Here is a 20,812-nt window from a genome sequence, read left to right on the forward strand (position 1 = left end):
ATCTCTTTAAAACCTACAATAAATCATGTCACTCCCTTGCTTAAAGGCCTTCAATAATTTTCCATTGAAATTAGAATCAGACTCTCTAATGTTGGTCTACAAGATTTCACCATCTGACTTCTGCCCATCACTTTGATCTTATCCTGTGCAACCCTCCCTCTCACTCACACTAGCTTCTCACTGTCAGCAAAAATACCAAGCTCTTCCCTTTCGCCTGAAAGCTTCTCCTCCTATTCTTTACATGGTTGTTTTCTTCAGCATTCTTGCCTAAATGGAACTTTTTCAAAGATCCAAATCACCCTTCTTAAACCCAGAATCTCACTCTTCCCCACCACCTAAACCCAAACTCTATTTTAATACTCTACTTAATACCTTTATAATTTGCCACCATTTCTAATTCTCTATTTTGCTTATATATTGCCCATTTTTCCCCATTATAATGTAAAACTCAAGAGGGCAGTGTCCATGTATCCTTTGCTTTCTGCTCTGTCCTCAGAGCTTCAGAGGCTGCTTATTACACAGGAAGCCCTCAATAAATATGTCCTTCATCAAGGATTGAGTAAATACAAGACTATGGCTGGAATGAAATTCTTTTAAATATATTTTAGTACAATTTTACTAGTATTGCCATAAAATAGATTACCAGAGTAGAATTGCTGGGTCACAGACTATGCACATTTTTAATTTTGATAGATCAGAAGTACTGCTTTTTAATATTTAGTGTGACTGATTTGCCACTTTAAAATTTAATTATCACAAATTTAATTTTTTTCCTCTTCTCCTTTGAAAAATGAGCCATTTCGAAACCATTCTTTTTTTCTCCAATGTTTTTATGGTAACTGAGGCATCATCATTCATTTTGCAAGAACTCTAGCTTTTGCTTTATAGATTAAATTGATAGAGCCCATTTGTCCATGAAGAAAAAAATCTGTGAATTGAATCTTCTTTTTGCATTGACCCCCCCATTACAAAATGAATGATATATTCTGAGAGAGGAAAAATGAAAACCCCTCTTTTACATATCAAATACAAAACAGGTATTTGTGGGAGTAAAGACATAAAAGTGCACACTCCTAGCACTAGCATATGCATACTCCAAACTGAACATTTTGTTTGAAATTTACAATTGCTTCAACAAATGGCCCCTGAGTCATCAATTATAATAATGCATATCATAATTACTTAAAAGGAGGATATGCATTTTTACTTTCTTGAGATCTTTCAAACTACGCCTTCGAACATTAGTTAGAACCCAGAGCTAGGAATGCTTTAACACTTGTGTGTGCTTTTGGTCTCATTCTATGTGTGGTCATCAGTAGTGTCCCTAACCTTTCCAGCTGCCTCATAGCTGTTTGATATGTACCAGTGACCAGTGCAAGGGTGTGGATGACTCCACATAAACATGTGCCCACTGTCAGAAAAACAGACCAGGTACCTGTGATTCTGATAGTGGTCTGGACAGAGGACAGTATAATGGGCTTCGACTCAGCCCCGTTTTTATAATCCCCACTTTGACTGTGATCAAAAGACAAACATCTGCATCGAAAGAATAATTACAAATTTTGAGATAGAGCAAACCTTCAATAAAAATTTTTAAAATCTTAGTCCTAAGAAAATACTTTCCTATTATCTTTTATATATGATGATCCATATTTATTGGCTGAATATATCTAAATGAATTCATTAATTAATTCCTGGCAGATTTTTTATTTCATCAGTCACTGACCATGACCTACATACCACAATAGGGCAAAATTTTAACACCCCATTATTCTCTCAAATTGCATTGTATTCTCTCAAATTGCTCTTTATACCAAATTGGTTCTTCACATTTTTGCCTAATGCTACCCAGTGTTTCCTAACCAATTTTCATCCAAAAAAATTAGGGTGATTTTCATAGCCCTCTCCAGTCTTGCCACCAATCCCTTTCCAGCCTAAATCCCCTCTATTCCCTATACTTCGGCTCCATGCAGCTCCCAGCTCATTCTCAAACACATCCTGCATTTTTTCTTCTGTTCTTTCTTCTAATCACTCACATGTTTTTATCTACTCAAACTCTGCATCTTTCCTGACCTATATCAGATGCTACCTCCCAAGTAAGTCTGCCCCACTCCTCAGCCTCCTCCCTTCCCAATTAGAAGTGTGCCTTCAGTATTTCCCTGGCACTCTGCTACAGCACTTACCACACTCCAAATTGTGTATATCTATGTTTATTATTGACCTGCTCTAGTAAATTATGAGCTCCTAAGAGTCAGGAGCCTCTGTTATCCATCTTTTCCCCCACAGCAACTTTATAGAATCTTGTACATACTAGATGCACAAAGGTGTTTAAAGAACCGAATGGGGGGGGGGCGGGGAATGCCTGGGTGGCTCAGTTGGTTAAGCATCTGACTCTTGGTTTCATCTCGGGTCCTGATCTCAGAGTCATGAGATCGAGCCTGGCGTCATCGGGCTCCACTCTCAGCATGGAGCGTGCTTAAGACTCTCTCCCCCTCTCCTTTGTCCCTCCCCCACCTCTAAAATAAATAAATAAATAAATAATAAATCTAAAATAAAAGATTGAATGTAGCTACAGAACAACAATACTAGATGTTTCTACTAACCATTTTAGCAGCTCTGTCATACAACTTAGCAATGCCCCCTAGTACACGCACACACTTCATGCAGGTAAAACAACAGACCATGAACTTAAAGGGTTTTTCTTCTACCTTTCTTGTATTATGAATCAATCTTTGATTCAGGAGCAACACTGCATGTATGTGTGTGCCATCAAAAAATGTCTTTGTCCTATCAGCCAGGAGGTTTGTAGGCAGAGATAGCAGTGGTAAAGTAAATCACATGTGAAATCAGTGGAAATTTTCTGTATTGACATTTTGCAGGCTTGGAAGTCTCATACTTAGATAACTATGGGTAAGTATTCAAGGCTGCTATTTGGCTATGGGTAATAAAAGATCACTTCTGTATTGAGACTGATGGGACTTTTACAAAATGAGTACTAGATATAAATATGTTGATCAACTTTGGAGAAGTTAAACATTAACTTTATAAATGGAAAGGAAGATAGACCTCCAGAACCCATGCCTCAAATGATCTGGCTTTCAGAAATCTACAAAAATATTTTGTGCTGATTTGTCAGCATTAAAATATGTAAATCATCCTATTGATTGGCTGTACTCTGTCCAAAGCCATGGCTTTTAGGCAATAGTAAATAAGAGTAATAGTAAATAATAGTAAATAAGAGCTTTTCCTACTTCTCGTGTTTTATTTGTAGTCTAAACCAGAAACTTGTCTATAACCATTTGTTTATTGTTATATTTATAGGAAAATTATAACTTATGATAAAACTAAGAAGAAGCACCCAAATGGTTCAACTAAGGAAAACAGAGGTTAATATAATTAAATTTAGATTCCTCTGAAGCTCTCTTTATACAAAAGAAAGCAAAATTTTGATGTGACATATTCTCTGGATCTTGGCATTCATGATAACTAACAAGGAAAAGAATCCTGTAACCGGGTTAGGATTTATAGGCCAAAAGTCACACATTTTAAAATGAGGAGTGTATAATAAGCCATGATAAGGAGTATAGACAGAAGAAACCCCATCAGCTGGGAATGAAGTTGATGGTGACCAGGAAGATTAACCCTTTCCAAAATGTAATAAGCACACACAATACTCTGTTGATGAGCACAGCAGTATCTGTATGCCACTGTTTTGGTTCATTACCAGGAGCAGGGTAAAAAGATTCCTAAGGGCCAAGGTAAGTGGGTTCAGTGAAAACGCACCACAAAGACCAGAGGGAAAGCTTTGGAAACTGCTGGATCATCAGATCAATAGACTCAAAGATGACTAAGTTAGGTTGCTTTATGCAGTTTAAACATTTGTGCAGGGAGTCTCCCCACGCAGCCTTTTATTGACAGCTACAGATCAATGGTAATTTTTGATCATTTTCAACCTACATAAACCTATTGACCCCATGGCCACCTTTGGGGCACTTCAAGTCATCAAAAATAATCAGAGGAGATGGTGTAAAATTGTCAGACTGCTGAAGACTCCAAGTAGTTTCATGTGCCCCCAGGAGCAGAGTTGAGAGGTTAAAATGTAGTTCAAATTGCCAGCAGAACCTCAACGGCAAAGTGTTCCAGAGAGTCTTGTCTTTATGTCTCATAAAAGGACATACGGATTTGGATCCAGACTCTGACCCTTATGCATGTAAGTTTTTTTTTTTTTTAAAAAAAGCTAAGTCTCATTGGAAATATTAGATTGCAGAGACTGGATTATGCCTCTTTTCCTCTGTTGAATCATTCTTTCCACCTGCTGCCTAACAAAAGTAGTTAAATACTTGTAGAATAAAAATATGAACATTAGGTAGATGTGAACATGGGAAGGACAAGGACAGATGGGAAGTGAGCACAAGCTTGTAGCCCAGAGATCGGGGATAACAAGAAATCTATCTCCTAAGAATCAGTAAGATGGAAGAGTGAGGGAAAGAAGGAACAAAATAAGGACAATGAGGAGGAAGAAGTAAGAGTATTGAATCAAGATCATCTCCATAGGGGATGGAAGTAGGGGGAGCAGAGGAATGAAAGGGAAGAAAAGGGTTTTTAATGATGACTTTCACTAGTCAGTAGCAGAGAACACTACATCCCCAAAGGAAGGAATTTAATCCAAAACACTTAAGGTAGACAGTGTTCAAGCAAATCTGAATTTAAGGGGAAAAAAACCAAGTAACTGAATAAACAAACAAGATACAACCCAATCCACAGAATGAACTCTGCCCAAATTTTACAGCAGGATTCTAAAATAGTGAACTTTGGTGTTGGAAACCCATTCAGGAGAGAATAATGTAAATGATTTCTTTAAATGTTGAAGAATATATTGGTAAGGATCATCTTGCCATTTTTAAATTTTCTGCATTTTTTTATATGTGGCCTTTACTAAACATTGACAAAAAGCATGGTCATTAATGAGGCTTATTTAAGGTGTGTGTGTGTGTGTGTGTGTGTGTGTGTGTGTGTGTGTGTGTGTTGTAGCTCTGCAGAAATAACAACACAATGTGAGAACTTGTCCTCAGCATAAATTTATGTATAAAAATTCTCCTTTACATTTCCTTTACATTTACAATATGAGATTCTTTCTTTTTTTTTTCTTTTAAGATACAGACCAAAGTAAGCAAAACAACTACTGTAATCACCTTTTGTAGGAATAAACCTCTAAAGATCTCTGTGTCAGGCATGCACGAACTTCAACTTGAGATCTGCAGGTCATATTTCTACATTAGATGGCGGATGTTTTGAGGCCAGGGCGTTCTGAATACTTCTGCTTTCTGAGGATCTGAGCTATAAATGTTTATTAAAAGGATCTATAATGAAATCAGTTTTGTTATTTTTTTAATGGTTGCCTGGAGTGTGTTGGATGACTGAATGCCAGTTGTTAATCATTAAGTACTCATGTTACCAAAAGTGTTTGGTAGTATTGCCATCTAGGGGCTGAATGGAATTCTCAGCTCTGAAATAAACTGTAATTGAGCAGGTGCTGCTATTGACAATATACATATGTTTTTGCTTTATAGCCCACATGCTTTTCATGTTTCTTATGACAAAAGCTATCTCTAAATGTCCCCCAACAGCCTACCTTTTTTATATATAATCTGTTAGAGGTGATTACTATTTGCTTTGGAGCTTATGCTTTTTTGGCATCTATTACTGAATATTCTGAACAAAGAGTTTTTCTTTTTTGCATTATTAATCTTGCCCGTGTTTGCCCTATTTCTACAGAAAAGGAATCATTTATCAGAAAAGAATGTTTGCAATCGGGACTTGTAGCATCTTCAGATTTAATATTCATTATGGTCATTCTAGTTCTGTGCTGTATTTATCTAAAAGACCAATCCAATGTTGTGGAGAATAAGTTTTAAATATTTATGATCTAACTTTTAATATTTTAAAAAAGAGAAATTAGTATTTCTATAAAATTTGTTTCAGAGTCTGGTTGCTTAGCAAATGTTTAAATATTAAAAGATTTCAAGAGGTTAGCATGTAATATCATAATGGGACTTATCGAAAGAGGAAAATTAACTTACAAGTTTTTGATAAATAAAGGAAACTATATTTTCTCTGCTTGTGTTTAACACATAATAAGAGACATTTAACAGTTGAAACTTACAACCAAGAATGTGAGGAAACAGTGTCAAAAATTATTTCTGCGATGTGTTTTGGTTTTGTCTGACCAGTTTTTTGGAAAATGGTTCAGTTCGATTGCGCCACCTTGTTTTAGATTTTATTCAAAATAATATTTGGATGCCTCTACATTAAGGAGAATTTCCATTCACATAATTTTGTCTGATGCTTTCAGGTATCTACTCTCAGAAATAACTTCCTCTTCTCTCCCCCACATTTGTCCTTTTGTATCCACCAAGGGGAAGACAATTGAAAACTGTCATATTTAAACATCTGATAAACCAAACCTGATCTTACACACCATTAAGCATGAATATCCCATTAAGCCAGTCAAAACTTCCTCATGATTATTCACGTATAGTACGCAAAAGAAAGTGTGTATGTGTCTGTGTGTCTGTGTGTCTCTGGGTGTTTCTGTGTCTGTATGTGTCTGTGTGTGTGTGTGTGTGTGTGTGTACCTATACACATATTAACGGCCCACTTTCAGACATAATTGCTATTTGTAAACAGACATATCCATCCGGCCCAGATGTAGAAAGAGCACCTTGGGCTCTTTCAAAACATGAGACTTTTAGTTCCAGCTTTTAGTTATGTAAAATACGTTAAATGTTCTCTCCAAGCAGGAAGAAAAAAAAAAAAACCTTAATTCTACTATCTTTTTTTTTTTCTTTTAAATCAACAAAAACCAAATTCTCAAAGCCTAGCTAACAATTACTTTTGGTAAGTTTGATGGTTCTAGTTATGGTGTTTTTAACAAATGAAAATATTTTCACATGTATATCACTAGTAGACTTCTCTAAGAGTGTTTGTGCATTCATAGTTCAGTTTGCTTGTTGTTTTGTTTTCTTGTGTCTGTTTTACTGCATTTGTAAGATATAAATACCAAGAGAATGAGAGAGGGAGACTAGAGAGAGTCGTATGTGTAAACAAATGGTGCTGGAGATTAACTGTTCCAGTCAGATCTCCAAACCCTTAAGATTATCCCATTCTTTGTCATGAAACTTGGTGCCACTGATTTCCACCATGAGCTGGATGTAGCACTGACCCGAAGCATCAAAGATTTTTTTTTTTTATGTTATATATCACATCCTCTGGGTTGCAAACTCTGGAAAGGCAAGGATCCTATCTGATCCATATTTTGTGTATGTCTGAAATTACACAACATTAGATAATTTATTCAGGTGTGAAGAACAATAAAAAAACACATTGTTTTCTTAATAATTCAAAAACTCTGTTGTGATATTTTTGCTGTCATTGCTACTATACCTTGGTCAGAGAATGATCTTCCAGCAATTGTTAGCAGCTTCTAAAAGAAAACTAACCTGTTAATTTTCGTGCAGGGAATGAGCCTTCAAGCCCACCTGTTTGGGTTAGAACCATTCACAACATATCACATTGGAATTGTGGCCACAAACCAGGCAGGAGAAGTTTCAAGCCCCTGGACTGTGGTTCAAACCCTAGAATCTTCCCCAAGTGGACTGAGCAACTTTACCGTAGAACAGCAGGAGAACGGCCGGGCGTTGTTGTTACAGTGGCCAGAGCCGGTGAGAACCAATGGTGTGATTAAGGTAACGTCTACTCTGAATATGAAATCATGTTTGGTGTTCTCCAGATAAATAAATGAGCCCTGACATGCCATCAGGTCACTGTGGGAAAACACCCTTCACCGTCTGTTTAATCCTCCTTGATAGATCCTCCAGGCACTTAATCATAGATCGGAAAAACTAGCTCCCATGTATTATGTTTCCTATGAACCCAACACTGGGCTAAGTGCTCTCCGTGGATTATCTCATTTAATTTGCACATCAACCCTACCAGGTAGGTGCCACTAAATTTCATGAGGCTTATAAAAGCTAAATAATTGTCCAAGCCCACATTGCAAATGATCGAATTGCAATTTGAAGTCAGGAAGCCACGCCAAAACTGAACTCTAAATGACTGTTCCTACTGCCTCCTGAATTATCCTGCCCAGTTATTTGCTTAAGTCTTGCCTAATTTGTGCTTTGAGCAGAGCTCACTGAGCAGAAGACAGGAAGCCCCCCATGTCTGTTAACGCCCCCGCCTCCATGCATAGCCATGAAGAGCAGTCTTACTAATGTCCTAGGTGCATCTCAGGTTTTACCAGTCTGTGAGCACAAATAAGGTTGCATTTCTATTATTAGACTGCATTTTGTTACTTTGAATGATCACCCACATGCAAGCCAGTCTTCATTTCCCTTTTGGCCGTTCCTCCCCAACAGTTGGGGTGACTTACCTGTCAGTCTGTGGCTGCCTCTGGCCCTGGACCACCACTCAGGCCCTGATCGGCTGCCTTCTGCCGGCTGGGGTGGCTGCTCCTGTAGGCACTGCTTTCAGGTATTACCTACAGCAACAACTTAGAACTGTAACTACAGCTCACAGGCCCAGGCCCATCCTCGTGGGCCTCCATGTAGCAGCCTCACCTCACTGCTTAGTACAAGGGCTGCCTCTCAGCCAAGCTCCAGGCCTGCTGCAGGCGCAGAAGCAAGCTGCCTTCTCCCAGCCTGCCTACATGTGCAGTGCCTGACTTCCCCAGTCCAGGGCAGGAGGCTTGAGTTGTAGGATCCAGGGTCTCAAAATCCAAGCCACAGCCCTAAGATCCCATCAGAGAAAAGAGTCTCTCTCCTCATACCCATCAAAGCGCCCCTCCTTATGAGTGTTTGTTTCCCATTCCAGTGTCTGCCTCTTCCTGGCATGATTGACAATAGGAATATCTACTCCTTTATCTTCACTTACATTTCACCAAATATTTATTAAGCTTCTACTAATTGCCAGGCATTTATTCAGGAGTGAACAAGACAGGCAAGATCCCTGCTGTCACACACCTTACCTGTGTGTGTGTGTGTGTGTGTGTGTGCATGCACGCACATGCACACACATACACACACACGAATGGTGGGGGTACAGAGAAGCAAACAAAAAGCTAGTACACAAATAAGAGAATTTCAGAGAAGGATGAAAACTATAAAGAAAATTAAACAGAATAATGTAATTATGCCTGCTCGGGCTATTTTAGAATGGATGATCATTTGAATTGAGTTGACATTTGAGCTGAGCCCTGAATGACAAGACCGAGTCAGTCATGTGAAGATATGAGAGCAAAATGTTCCAGACAAAGTGAACAGCAAATGCAGGGCCTGAAGCCAGGAATGAACTTGGTGCATTCAAATGAAGGGAAGAAAGCCAGTGTGGTTGAAGCATCGCAGGGGTGCGGGGAGAGAAAGATGAGAATGGCAGATTGGTAGGAGGTAGACTGTGTCCAACCTTGTGGGCTGTGATGAGTTTGGAACTTATTCTAAGTGCGATGAAAAATTACTGAAGGGTTTAAGCAATTAAATAGCATAGTCAAATTTATGTTTTCCAAAATCACTCTGGCTGCTATGTATAAAATGGACTCTAAGAAGACCAGTGGAGTTTGGAAGATACTAAAAATTTAGGATAGAATTTATGTAGCTTGAATTAGAGTGGGAGCTGTGAGGGTAGAAGATGTGGGTGGATTGGAGATATATCCAGAAAGCAAACTTGACAAGATCTGTTAATGGACTGGATGTGAAACAAGAAGGAAAAAGGATATTCAGGCCTTGAGTCATTGACTGAGAAGATAAGGTTGGAAGGTGTACAGGTTTGAAGGGACAAGTAGACAGCTGGAGGTATAAGTCTAGAACTCTATTTTTAGAATTCATTCATATATGGGTGGCATCTAAACCCATGGGCCTAGAGGAGATCAGGTATGGAGAGAATATAACTAGAGATGATGAGAGACTGCGATCAAGCTCTGAGGAATACAGAAGGTCAAGAGGAGGAAGTGGGGCCAGCAAAGGAGACTCAGAAGAGGCAAGTGGGGTAGAAAGACAGGTAGTTGAGTGGGGCATCCCAAAACTGTGGAGAAAGTATGCCCAATGCTGTTGAGAGATCAAGTGGAGTGAGGGCAGAGAAGTCATCCTGGACCTGGAAATGAGGTAATCATTGTGACCTTGACAAGAAGATCAAGTGGTAAAATGAGAAACCAGGTTGGGATGGCTTGAGGAGAAAATAGCAAGTGAGGAATGAGGACCCCAACTCTTTAAAGAAGTATAGATGAAAAGCAGAAAAACAGGGCAGTAGCTGGGGAACTAGAGTGTCAAGAAGTTTTATTTAAAAATCAGTGAAAGATACTAGAATACATTTAACCACTAAGAGAAATAGCCCAGTAGAGGGAGATAAATTGGTGATGCAAGAGATAATGAGAATGATTGCAGGAGTGAAATCTGTAGGAAGGAGAGGGTATGGGATCCGGAGCTCAGGTGGGCTCCACAGGGGCAGAGATACTTCATCCAGAGCATAAGGAAGGAGGGCACACATTGTAAGTCTAGATTCACATGGACATGGTGATGATAATATATAACATAAGAATATTCCCTTTTGACTGCTTCTAGTTCCCTAGCCAAGTATGTGGTTCTGTCAACAACCACCCATGAGGGACAGAAGAGGGTGATGGCCGTTGGTGGGGAAAGGAGAAGATATGAAAGAATCACTTTGGAAAATGAAAGAGCGAACATATGGGGGAATGGAATAGGCCTACAAGTGGGGAATCACCCACTTAAAATTTATAGTAAGATATTTAAAGCGAGACCAGTCAGAATATTCAAGTGTTTTTCCCCAAACCCAGTTAGAAGCTAAGGTACAGAGGGAAAGCTATATTTAATACTAGTTAGAGATTTACTAGGTGAATATGAGGGAGCTCAGGGACTCATAGAGGCTTTCAAATTGATTATGGAAGCTAAGCTTTCTTCAGAAAATACACTATTTCCCTTCCCTCGGGGGTGTGGTCTTGCTCTAGGAACCCAACTAGAAAAAAAATCACACTGAAATACAATAATCCAACATAAATCGATTTCCAAAATCTAGGCTATTTAATCTTAAATAACAAAAAGTATATCAACAGTGCAGTCCAAGTTAATTTTGCCTGTGGAATGTTTTGAACTAGATGTGCCTCCCAAGGGATTCTGATGTCCACCCCAGCTCCTCTTGAGGGATGCCATCCTGGAGAGTCACTACCAACCACAGGAATGTATCATATCTCTCAGGTGCATCGAGGCTGGAGAAGGGCAGGAAATCACTGTATAAAAACATCTACATTCAAGTTGTTACATCCCATCTTTCCCAAAGAAGGATGAATAATATGGGATAAAAATTTGCTCTACATTTATATGATGAATATTCAGATGGTTTTCCCCAGAACAGAAGAATACTTTGCTCCAAAGGAGCAATCAATTCTCCCATGGCATGCAAGAGAAAACAGTGTGGTTTTTTCCATCTTCTAGTCATCAAAGTTTGTATCTATATTTGTGTATATATGTATAATACATATATGCATATATGTCTATGTATGTGTGCCCACACATGGATACACAGACATTTTCAGCCCTGGCACCCTGGTACAAATGGTTAAGCATTATAACTCCATTTTCCAATAAATGCTGCAAGAGATAGACAATGTAGATAGGCCCTACTTACCCCACTCAGAATGAGATCCAAAGTGCTCATCATCTATAAAACAGGGGATTTGAATACTTTTCCTTATTTTTAAAAAACATAAAATAGGAGGAAACCTATTTTACTTGTTAAGTCGAAGAATCAGCTTCAATAGTCCTTAGCTGTTAGATACGTGCTTATATGATATCCAACATTAAAAAGAAAAAAAAAAGACGAAGGAAACCAGTGTTATTCTTTTCGTGGACTTTACATTAACTAGAAAATATCACATTCCCAAAATTAATATCAGAGTGCTTCATCTGGATTAGGACCATCAAGATGAGGAATGGGAGGGAGAGAAGGTTAAAGGGATGAAATAGCTACACCAAGAAATCATATGTTACACCTTGTTTTCCCTCTTCTTCTCGTCTTCCTCCAGACCTACAACATCTTCAGTGAGGGTATCCTGGAGTACACTGGCTTGAATCGGCAGTTTCTCTTCCGACGCCTGGTCCCTTTCACTCTCTACACGCTGACCCTGGAGGCCTGCACCAAGGTGGGCTGTGCACACTCAGCGCCCCAGCCTCTGTGGACAGATGAAGCCCCTCCCCACTCTCAGCTGGCTCCTGCGATCCAGTCTGTAGGCTCCACCAGCATTGAGCTGAGCTGGTCTGAGCCTCTCCACCCACACGGAAAGATAATTCGCTATGAAGTGATTCGCAGGTGTTTCGAGGGAAAAGCTTGGGGAAATCAGACAATCCAGGCCGATGAGAAAATTATTTTCACAGAATATAATACTGAAAGGAACACATTTATGTATAATGACACTGGTTTGCAGCCATGGACGCAGTGTGGGTACAAAATCCACACTTGGAATTCAGCAGGCCACACCTGTAGCTCTTGGAACATAGTAAGGACAATGCCGGCTCCTCCAGAAGGTCTCTCTCCACCGGAGGTAGCCTGCGTATCTATGAATCCTCCAAAACTGCTGATTTCCTGGATCCCGCCAGAACAGTCTAATGGTATTATCCAGTCATATAAACTTCAAAGGAACGGAGTGCTCTATCCTTTCAGCTTTGATGCTGTGACTTTCAATTATACTGATGAAGACCTGCTTCCATTTTCCACCTACAGTTATGCAGTCATAGCCTGCTCAGATGGAGGCTGCTCCACCAGCGAAACCACCAGCTTTACCACTCCTGAGGCTGCTCCAGCAGGAGTCAGCCCTCCAGCTCTCCGGACCATCAACGCCACTCAAATAAATGCATCGTGGGCACCACCATCGATTCAAAATGGAAAGATCACTAAATATTTGCTTAGGTTGGACGGTAAGGAGTACCTTGCTGGGCAGAGCCTGTCCCTGCTGGTTTCTGACCTGCAGCCCTATACTCAGTATAATTTCTCCCTGGAAGCCTGCACCAATGGGGGCTGTACGGCTAGTGCATCCAAATCTGCCTGGACCATGGAGGCCCCACCGCAGAGCATGGACCCTCCAAAACTGCAAGTCACCGGCTCAGAATCCATAGAAATCACCTGGAAACCTCCCAGAAAACCAAACGGCCAGATCAGAAGTTATGAACTTAGACGGGATGGAACCATTGTCTATACTGGCCTGGAAACTCGCTATCATGATTTTACTCTCACCCCAGGTGTGGAGTACGGCTACACAGTGACTGCCAACAACAGCCAAGGGGGTGTTTTGAGTCCACTCATCAAAGATAGAACCAGCCCCTCAGCACCTTCAGGGATAGAACCTCCAAAATTAAAGGCCAAGGGTCCGCAACAGATTTTAGTGAACTGGGACGCTCCAGTGAGGACCAATGGCCATATTGTCAATTATACCCTCTTTATCCGAGAGCTGTTTGAAAAAGAAACAAAAATCATACACATCAATACAACTCATAATTCTTTTGACACACAGTCATTTGTAGTAGACCAGCTGAAGCCATTTCACAGGTACGTAGCCAACTCCAGATTTGCTAAGAGTAAGCCACTGACCTTTCTATAGCATGAGAGCCCTCCGTCAGTTCAAATGAAAACTCTAAAAGCAAGATGGGTGATATCCCCAACCCCCAACCACTTAACCATTGACAGTAGACTAAACACACCCTCATCCGGTCAAAACTTGCTTGTGTAACTTCTAGAGAGCATTCTTGCAGGTGACATCTTGAGAGTCAGTTTTTCAGAAATGTTTGCAATTCACCACAATGTCTGGAACAAGTCACAGAGATGGGCCCCTTCCCTGAGTCTAGTCCCTCCAGAAAACATCCAGGCCCGGACAGTTGGGGGAACCCAGATGGTATTATCTAATCCAGGCAGTGAAGAAAATTAGCTATTATTTTAAATATGAAAAAAGTACCAATGAGAGCTCTTACTAGTCAGAGTTGGACTGACCCAAATTTTATTTTGGGGAGAGCCTTCTTCCTGAATCTAGCACGTCTTCCAGGGATAATGAGACTCACTGGACTCTATTTCCCCAACCCCTTAGGATTTCCCCAGCTCTGATGTCATGACTTCCCAGGATGGTGCCAGTTTGCTACCTCCTATTTCTCAGTGGTCCCCTCGGGGCTCTCTGACATGCATGGATGTGTGCTGCTCTCCATATGAAGGAATCTTACCACTGGCCCTTTTCCTATAGCTTGAAGAATTACTTGGCATTTTTCCCCATCACATTTTAAGTAACTTACATCCCCAGCGAGAAGAGTAATAAAAGACATTTTATGCTTAAAATTTAGTAAAATGAACAGAACCACTTAAAAAAAATTAAAGGCTGAAAGAGTGTTGATTTCCAACCACCACTGGTAAAATTCAGCTATTATTGTAATCTACTGATGTGTAGATTAGATCCCTCCTATAATTATCTCTGATATATAGTGCTGTTTAAATGAAACATTCATGGTCTTATGCATCTACTCATGACAATTATTTAAGGTTGCATTAAATATTAAACAGTAATTAAAACTTCCGCAGGTATCTTTCATGGCTAATCCACATAGTGTGTGAGTTGCCTTTTATCTTACGCTCATTTGGGGCATAAAAAAGACCCAGGTTAGCTGCAGAGCTGTACATTTTATACTGGCTTCCTCTTTACCTGACTGGTGCCTGCAAGTTTGAAGAATCATATCAACTTGCTCCCCTTTGAAACTCTCAGCCAAAAAGATTTCTAAAGAAAAATGTTTCCAGGTGTGAAAGAAGCACTTTTCACAGGCTGGGGGTGGGGGGAGTTTGATCATCTGATAAGCCTGACAGTGATATTTAAGGCGAGAAGAGATGTCTCTTTGCTCTCCACTCTCATTGAAGATGTAAGTGACATTCATGACTTAAAACAACATACCATTTCTATACGAAATTGAGGTTCATGTAGTTTGGGGTTTTTCTAGCAGCTTAATGCTAACTGAATACTGCAAATTAGTGTGCCCTCCTGGGGGTACCTGGAGTGGGTCAGGAGGAAGAAGGAGCATGGGAATACTCTAAGTAGGAAAAGGTATATGAACCAGAATTTTAAAACTACCACAGATAATCCAGAAAACTAATAATCTATGTGTGGCAAATTGAAATGCGCAGAATTGGTTAGGAGTCAGACCTGCCATAACACACGGATGGATGGACGCCCCACCCATAAACCAGTAGTCCCATCACAGTGGAGATAAGCAGGGGAGGAGCAGAGAAGAAGGAGGAGCAGAAAAGGGGAATGGAAGATGGCACAAGAGAAGAAAGAAGTGTAATTAAGAAGGGGAAGGGGGGAAAGGAAGAGGACAGGGGAAATGGAAAGAAAGCAAGGCAGAGAACAGAAAGCAGAGATAAGAGGAGGGAAAGCAGAAAAGAGAAGAGGAAAATGCTGGAACCAAAAGAAATAAAGATAGAAAGAAAAGTGGCTGCAGCTGGAGGGAAAATCAGGGGTGTCATAAAATCAGTGGGGCATGGGAACAGAGGGGAAAAAAGCACTTAGGTACAGCCCTAGGCACTTAATACTAACAAAAGCCCCTCTTGTTGGAAAGGGAAAGTCCCAGCTATGTAAATAGACCTTTCCAGGTGGCAGGAGACCAACTATGAGGCAAAACATAATTGATTGGTTGAGTTTAACTGGGTGGTGATAAGGTGTCTCCATGATTGATAATCTAGCATGTAGCTGGGTTAACTTTGGCCCCAAAAGGTCTTTGTGTGGTGTAAGAGAGCCTGTTTTAAGATGTCAGGTATCAGGTGAGGGGATTTATTACCACTGAGACCTTAACTCCATGATGTTCCTTCGTGACCTGGAAACATTCCTGGGGAATCATTCAGCTCTGGCTGCAGAGGTGGAAAGAGCCCAGGGCTACGGAAAACTGGTTCATACCCCCTAAGATCTGCATTCTTCATCGTTGTGTTAAGTAATTCTGCAGAGTACCAGAATTTTTTATGTTGGAGAGAACCTTGAAAGTTATATTCCTGTTTAGGGAAGAATTGTTCCCACCCTTTCCAGACAGTTGAGAATTTTTGTTTTAGTTTGGGAAGCCAGGAGGATTTAACATGTTGTCAAATTTTTATAAAAAGAGGACTTTGTTGTTCTTTAAAAGGATTAGCTATAGATAAGAATAAATGTAAACTGATTTGTCTTTTTCTTTTCAGCAAATAGTCTCTTTTTATCTGGAAAACAGTCTTGTAAATATTCTTTCCATGAAAATCTGTTTTGCCAATTATGGGTAATTTCTGCCTTGTATCCTGAAGGTATGAAGTACGAGTTCAAGCCTGCACCATGCTGGGATGTGCGTCAAGTGACTGGACATCCCTACAGACCCCTGAGGTTGCACCTCTCATGCAGCCCCCACCCCATCTAGAGGTACGGATGGCTCCAGGTGGATTCCAGCCCACAGTTGCCCTTTCGTGGATGGGACCACTTCAGCCAAATGGAAGAGTTTTATATTATGAGTTATACAGAAGACAAATCGCAGCTCGGCCTGGAAAATCAGATCCAGTGTTAACCTATAATGGAAGCTCAAGCTCTTTTATGGATTTCGAACTATCACCTTTCACAGAATATGAGTATCAGGTAAGAAATGTGTATTATCGACAATTCACACTGAGATTGCGGGCACACATCAGCACCTGCCTGTAAAAATCCCTTGCAATTTGAAAAGCCACTTAAAGAAACGTGGGGCTTAAGGAATTTAATAATATCCTTTAAAATTTTTTAAGCAGTAAATGAGGGAGGAAAGACAATATTCATTTGCCTTCTTCATTTTCTTTGTTCTTGATCCATGTGATATATGCTTGTTATTCTTATGTAAATTTCAGGTGAAGTATTTGCATTCCTTATTAATGAAGTGATTTCTACCATTAAGCTTCTCTCTGTCAGTGTTGCCTTGGCAGGAAACACTCCTTGTGAAAAAACCACTTTGAAAATAACTCCTTAATTGTACCAAGATAGAATAAAACCCAGTGGCAAGTACCTCCACCCCCTGTGCCAAGAACGATATGGAGTGTTGAGAAATGTCTACAGGAAAACAACGAACCTGTGCATGGGGGTGAAGCTAGTTTTGTATGAGAGCAGTCTAAAAAAATAGGACTTTGCATATGCCTAAAATGCCATGAATTAAGAAAAATATTCTGAAAATATTTTGAAATCTTTAGAGGACTTCTGTTAGGTTCACTTTGTTTGGCTCTCAGAGTGTTTTTTTATTTTTCTTGTGATAGCAACTCCATTTCTGGTGGGGGGTGGGGGGTTGGGGGGGTATGATTCCCCCACCCCTTGCTCAGGTCTGGTGGGAATGTCAATCAGTGAATGTGTAGGGTTATCTCCTAACCAAGTGGTGGACACAGGAGCTGTGTTCAGCCCCTCAGATTCACCTGGGGCTTGGTCTTCAGGACAGTGACTCAGAATTTTAAAAGGCGGAGGTAAGAAGTCCTGATAAAATATCCCTAACCTCAGTCCAAAAGCTTTTCTTATCCCTGCTATTTCTAGGCATGGTTCTTCAACTATTCTCTTAATTCCATGTACTCCCAATAAACTCCCTTTTGCATAAGTCAGAACCAGTTTCTCTTGCTTGCAGTCAGAAGCTTGCTGACTGATACAAGCACTAAGTGCCAGGCACAATGCCAAGCGCGATTTTCTAAAAGAGGAAACTGAACCCTGAAAGGCTTACCATAACCAGAAATAATAAAATCACTAAGTCACCAGAAATATGTTGGGCAAATCAATGAGTACGGTGATTAGAGGTAACATTTTAAGTGTGAGAACAGAATATTTTGGGCCAATAATGTATGAGACAAATTACCCAAGGAAGTTAGTAAAAATTGAAAATATAAAGAGATTCTTGAATGGTTTGGAGAAATACACAGATATGTATCCATAATCCCTTGTTTCCATTTCCAAAGCTAAAAGTTTTTTCTAGGTTTGGCACCACTCGTTTGGCAGCAAAATGCAATCTGAACAAACTTGAAACTATTTATAGCATTTATTTATCCCATCTAATACAAATATTTATATGTTTTGCTACAGAAATGTCATGTTTTATTACCAGATCATTCTGCAGATATTACAAAATATACAGTATATGTATTTCATTACCTTTTCATAATCTGAAAAAAAAAACAAAATTATTTAAAAACACATCAGGCCCCAAGGGTTTAGGGAAAGGATTGTGGTTTATATCATAAAGAAACAAAATGCTTATCGATACCACAGCTGGAAACAAAATAGTATCAGAAACAACCAGAATCTGTGTAGCTGGCCACCCTTTTGTTCTTTTCTCTATATCTTTACTAAAAAAAGTGTCAAATTATCAAAGACTCTTCTATTCTCAATTATCTGTTCTCCCTTATGAATAAAAGCACACCTTTGTGACAGAGCTGAGTGGAATCAGCAAGAAATGTTTGGCTTCTAATTAGATGAAACTAAATGACCCATAGATACTGAAAGCAAGCCAGCAATTATAGCTTCTTTGGCATTATGTTGTGCCACTGGGTTCAATAATTGGCGAGTTGATCCACTGAAGTCTTACGCCAGTTTTTTAAAGAATGGTAAACCTCATGCATATGTCTTAGCTCTAGTGGGATTTCTTACTGGGAGCTAAGGACAAGCAGGAACCAAGGGACCCACAATTCAGAGGAGAGTTTCTTTTGTAACTCTGTCAGCTCTGGGTCATGCTTCTCCTCCATACTCATTCCACCCAATGGAAGTATTTAATGGGGTTTCCTAACAAACTGATCTCAAATTTGCACTTACTAACTAATCCTACCTTGTTACAACATAAGAAGCAGGAGGGTAAAATCTAGCCTATCTGCCCAAAACCCAGTTCTTACAGGAAATATTTTGAGAAGTTTAGACTAAATGCTGAAAAAAATGAATTAAAATGTTAGATTTATTTAGCCTGTGTAACTGCTGAATCCACATAGACCCTGACTAAGCTTGCAGAAGCCATTTAGGACGTAACGTACGAAAAGAATTGATTTCCCTTTTACAAAAGAACATTTTGCCATTGAGATGAATTTGCTTTGCTCTCAAACCTGTCTGAGGGTTACTTCATCTGCAAGTTGCCTTTCACAAAATACCTTCATTGTCCTAGAGGCATTGATTCACCCAACATCTGTCAATGATTTGACCCTTCTGCAGAGGATTGTATTTTTGAGGTAATTTATATTTCTTGGAATAAAACCAAAGAACTGAGAAACTGCCCAGAGGTTTGGACCTATTAATCAAAAGGGTGGTGATGATCTGTAATTGGGTAGGTGGTCTTCCACATGGTGTGCCCTGAGGGCGTCAGATACTGCTGTCCGCCACGCTCCTACATGACCCTATACCATTGTACCCATTTCTGTTTTGGAGTTAAGTCATTGAAGGCAGCTGCCAAAATTTATTATGTGGGAAAACCAAGGCAGCACTTCTTAGTGTAAATTCACCCATCACTTGACAGATGGAGCTCTGGGTGTGATAGACCTCTGGGAGAAAAGAGTATCGAGTGGATGAGTTCCGATGGACAGAAGGGACAGGAACTATGTGGAGAAAGGGATTCTTACTAAAAGAAAGGGGAATCCCTCACTCCAGAGATCTTGGAGGGTGAGGTCCAGCCAGTGTCACTTAGCTCACAACAGTTCATAGAACCAGCTTGGTAACTGTCATGTCTGAAGGTGGGCAAAAGCCTTGTTAAATTACAGGCACCTTCTAAGTTTTCAGTAATACCTCAATATTGAACATCTTAAACGTACTGGCTCCTTGTGTTTCTAGTAACAAAGGATTACCCAAAAAAGCATGTTCAAAGTGCAGATTCCAAGGGGTGAGGATGGGGATTCTCAGCAATCTGTATTTTTAATAAGCAGCTTTGATGGTCCACAACCCTTTTTTTTTTTTTTTTCAGCATTGTTGCTATGCTACTTAAGCCAGATTTTCAAGTGGTGATTTCCTAATTCAGTGGCTCTCAGCCCTGGCTGCACATTAGAATCACCTGGGGAACTTTAACCATGTTCCCCATGCCCTGGTCCCATCCCCTGTAGTTCTGATTCTGGGATAGGTCCAGGGATCAGTGCGTTTCAAAAGGTCCCCAGGTGATTCTAATGTGCAGCCAGGGCTGAGAATCACAGTCCTAAACCATCATAAACCAATTGCCTAAATAAGTGAAGCTAGCTCCCCACAAGTGCCTAATTTCCATGATGATAATTGATGACCAACTTACTTACCTTGGTCTGTCCATGACTTCCCTAAACAAGAGTCCTATTGTTTTGGTATGAAGCTGGAAGGGGGTGGGGGGCAGAATATATTATCTGCAAAGTTTGTGTCTCAGTTAATCAAATAATGTCTTCTACTCTTCCTCATGGATTTTGTTTGTTTTCTGTTGGCATTTTATTTTGCTTTGTTTCTCACTTAGGAGACCTGGCCTTTGGTAGTAAGAGTTATAACATTCACCACCACTTAAAATGGGATTTTTCTAATTTGATTCATTTCGGCACAGCTTCCAGAGATTCTGAAGGATCAGCTTTAATAAGAACAGTAAGATCTGAAATAGAAATCGTAGAAATTTGGAAGTGCCTTTTTATATTTCACAAGATGGATGGGGTGTCTCTGCAGAACCACATGATGCAGAGTCTCATTAGAGAACAAGCATTCTCAGTGAATTTCAAAAACAATTTAGTTTACCAAAACCTAATTCTCAAAAACGCTGCCAATGAGTGATTCATACATAAATGAGATGCA

The 20,812-nt window shown here is 40.0% G+C and overlaps 1 protein-coding gene across 1 annotated transcript in view; it reads left to right on the forward strand.

Moving 5' to 3' along the window:
• Positions 1-20,812, forward strand: part of USH2A (usherin) — a 682,897-nt gene that overhangs the window by 628,242 nt on the left and 33,843 nt on the right. Inside the window, exons 61-63 of the mRNA XM_032422367.1 lie at positions 7,518-7,745; positions 12,089-13,605; positions 16,354-16,675. Coding sequence (XP_032278258.1) covers positions 7,518-7,745; positions 12,089-13,605; positions 16,354-16,675 — 2,067 coding nt within the window. The remainder of the gene's footprint in view (positions 1-7,517; positions 7,746-12,088; positions 13,606-16,353; positions 16,676-20,812) is intronic.

This window comes from Phoca vitulina, unplaced genomic scaffold, assembly GCF_004348235.1.
Source record: "Phoca vitulina isolate PV1807 unplaced genomic scaffold, GSC_HSeal_1.0 scaffold26, whole genome shotgun sequence".
Classification (NCBI taxonomy): domain Eukaryota; kingdom Metazoa; phylum Chordata; class Mammalia; order Carnivora; family Phocidae; genus Phoca; species Phoca vitulina.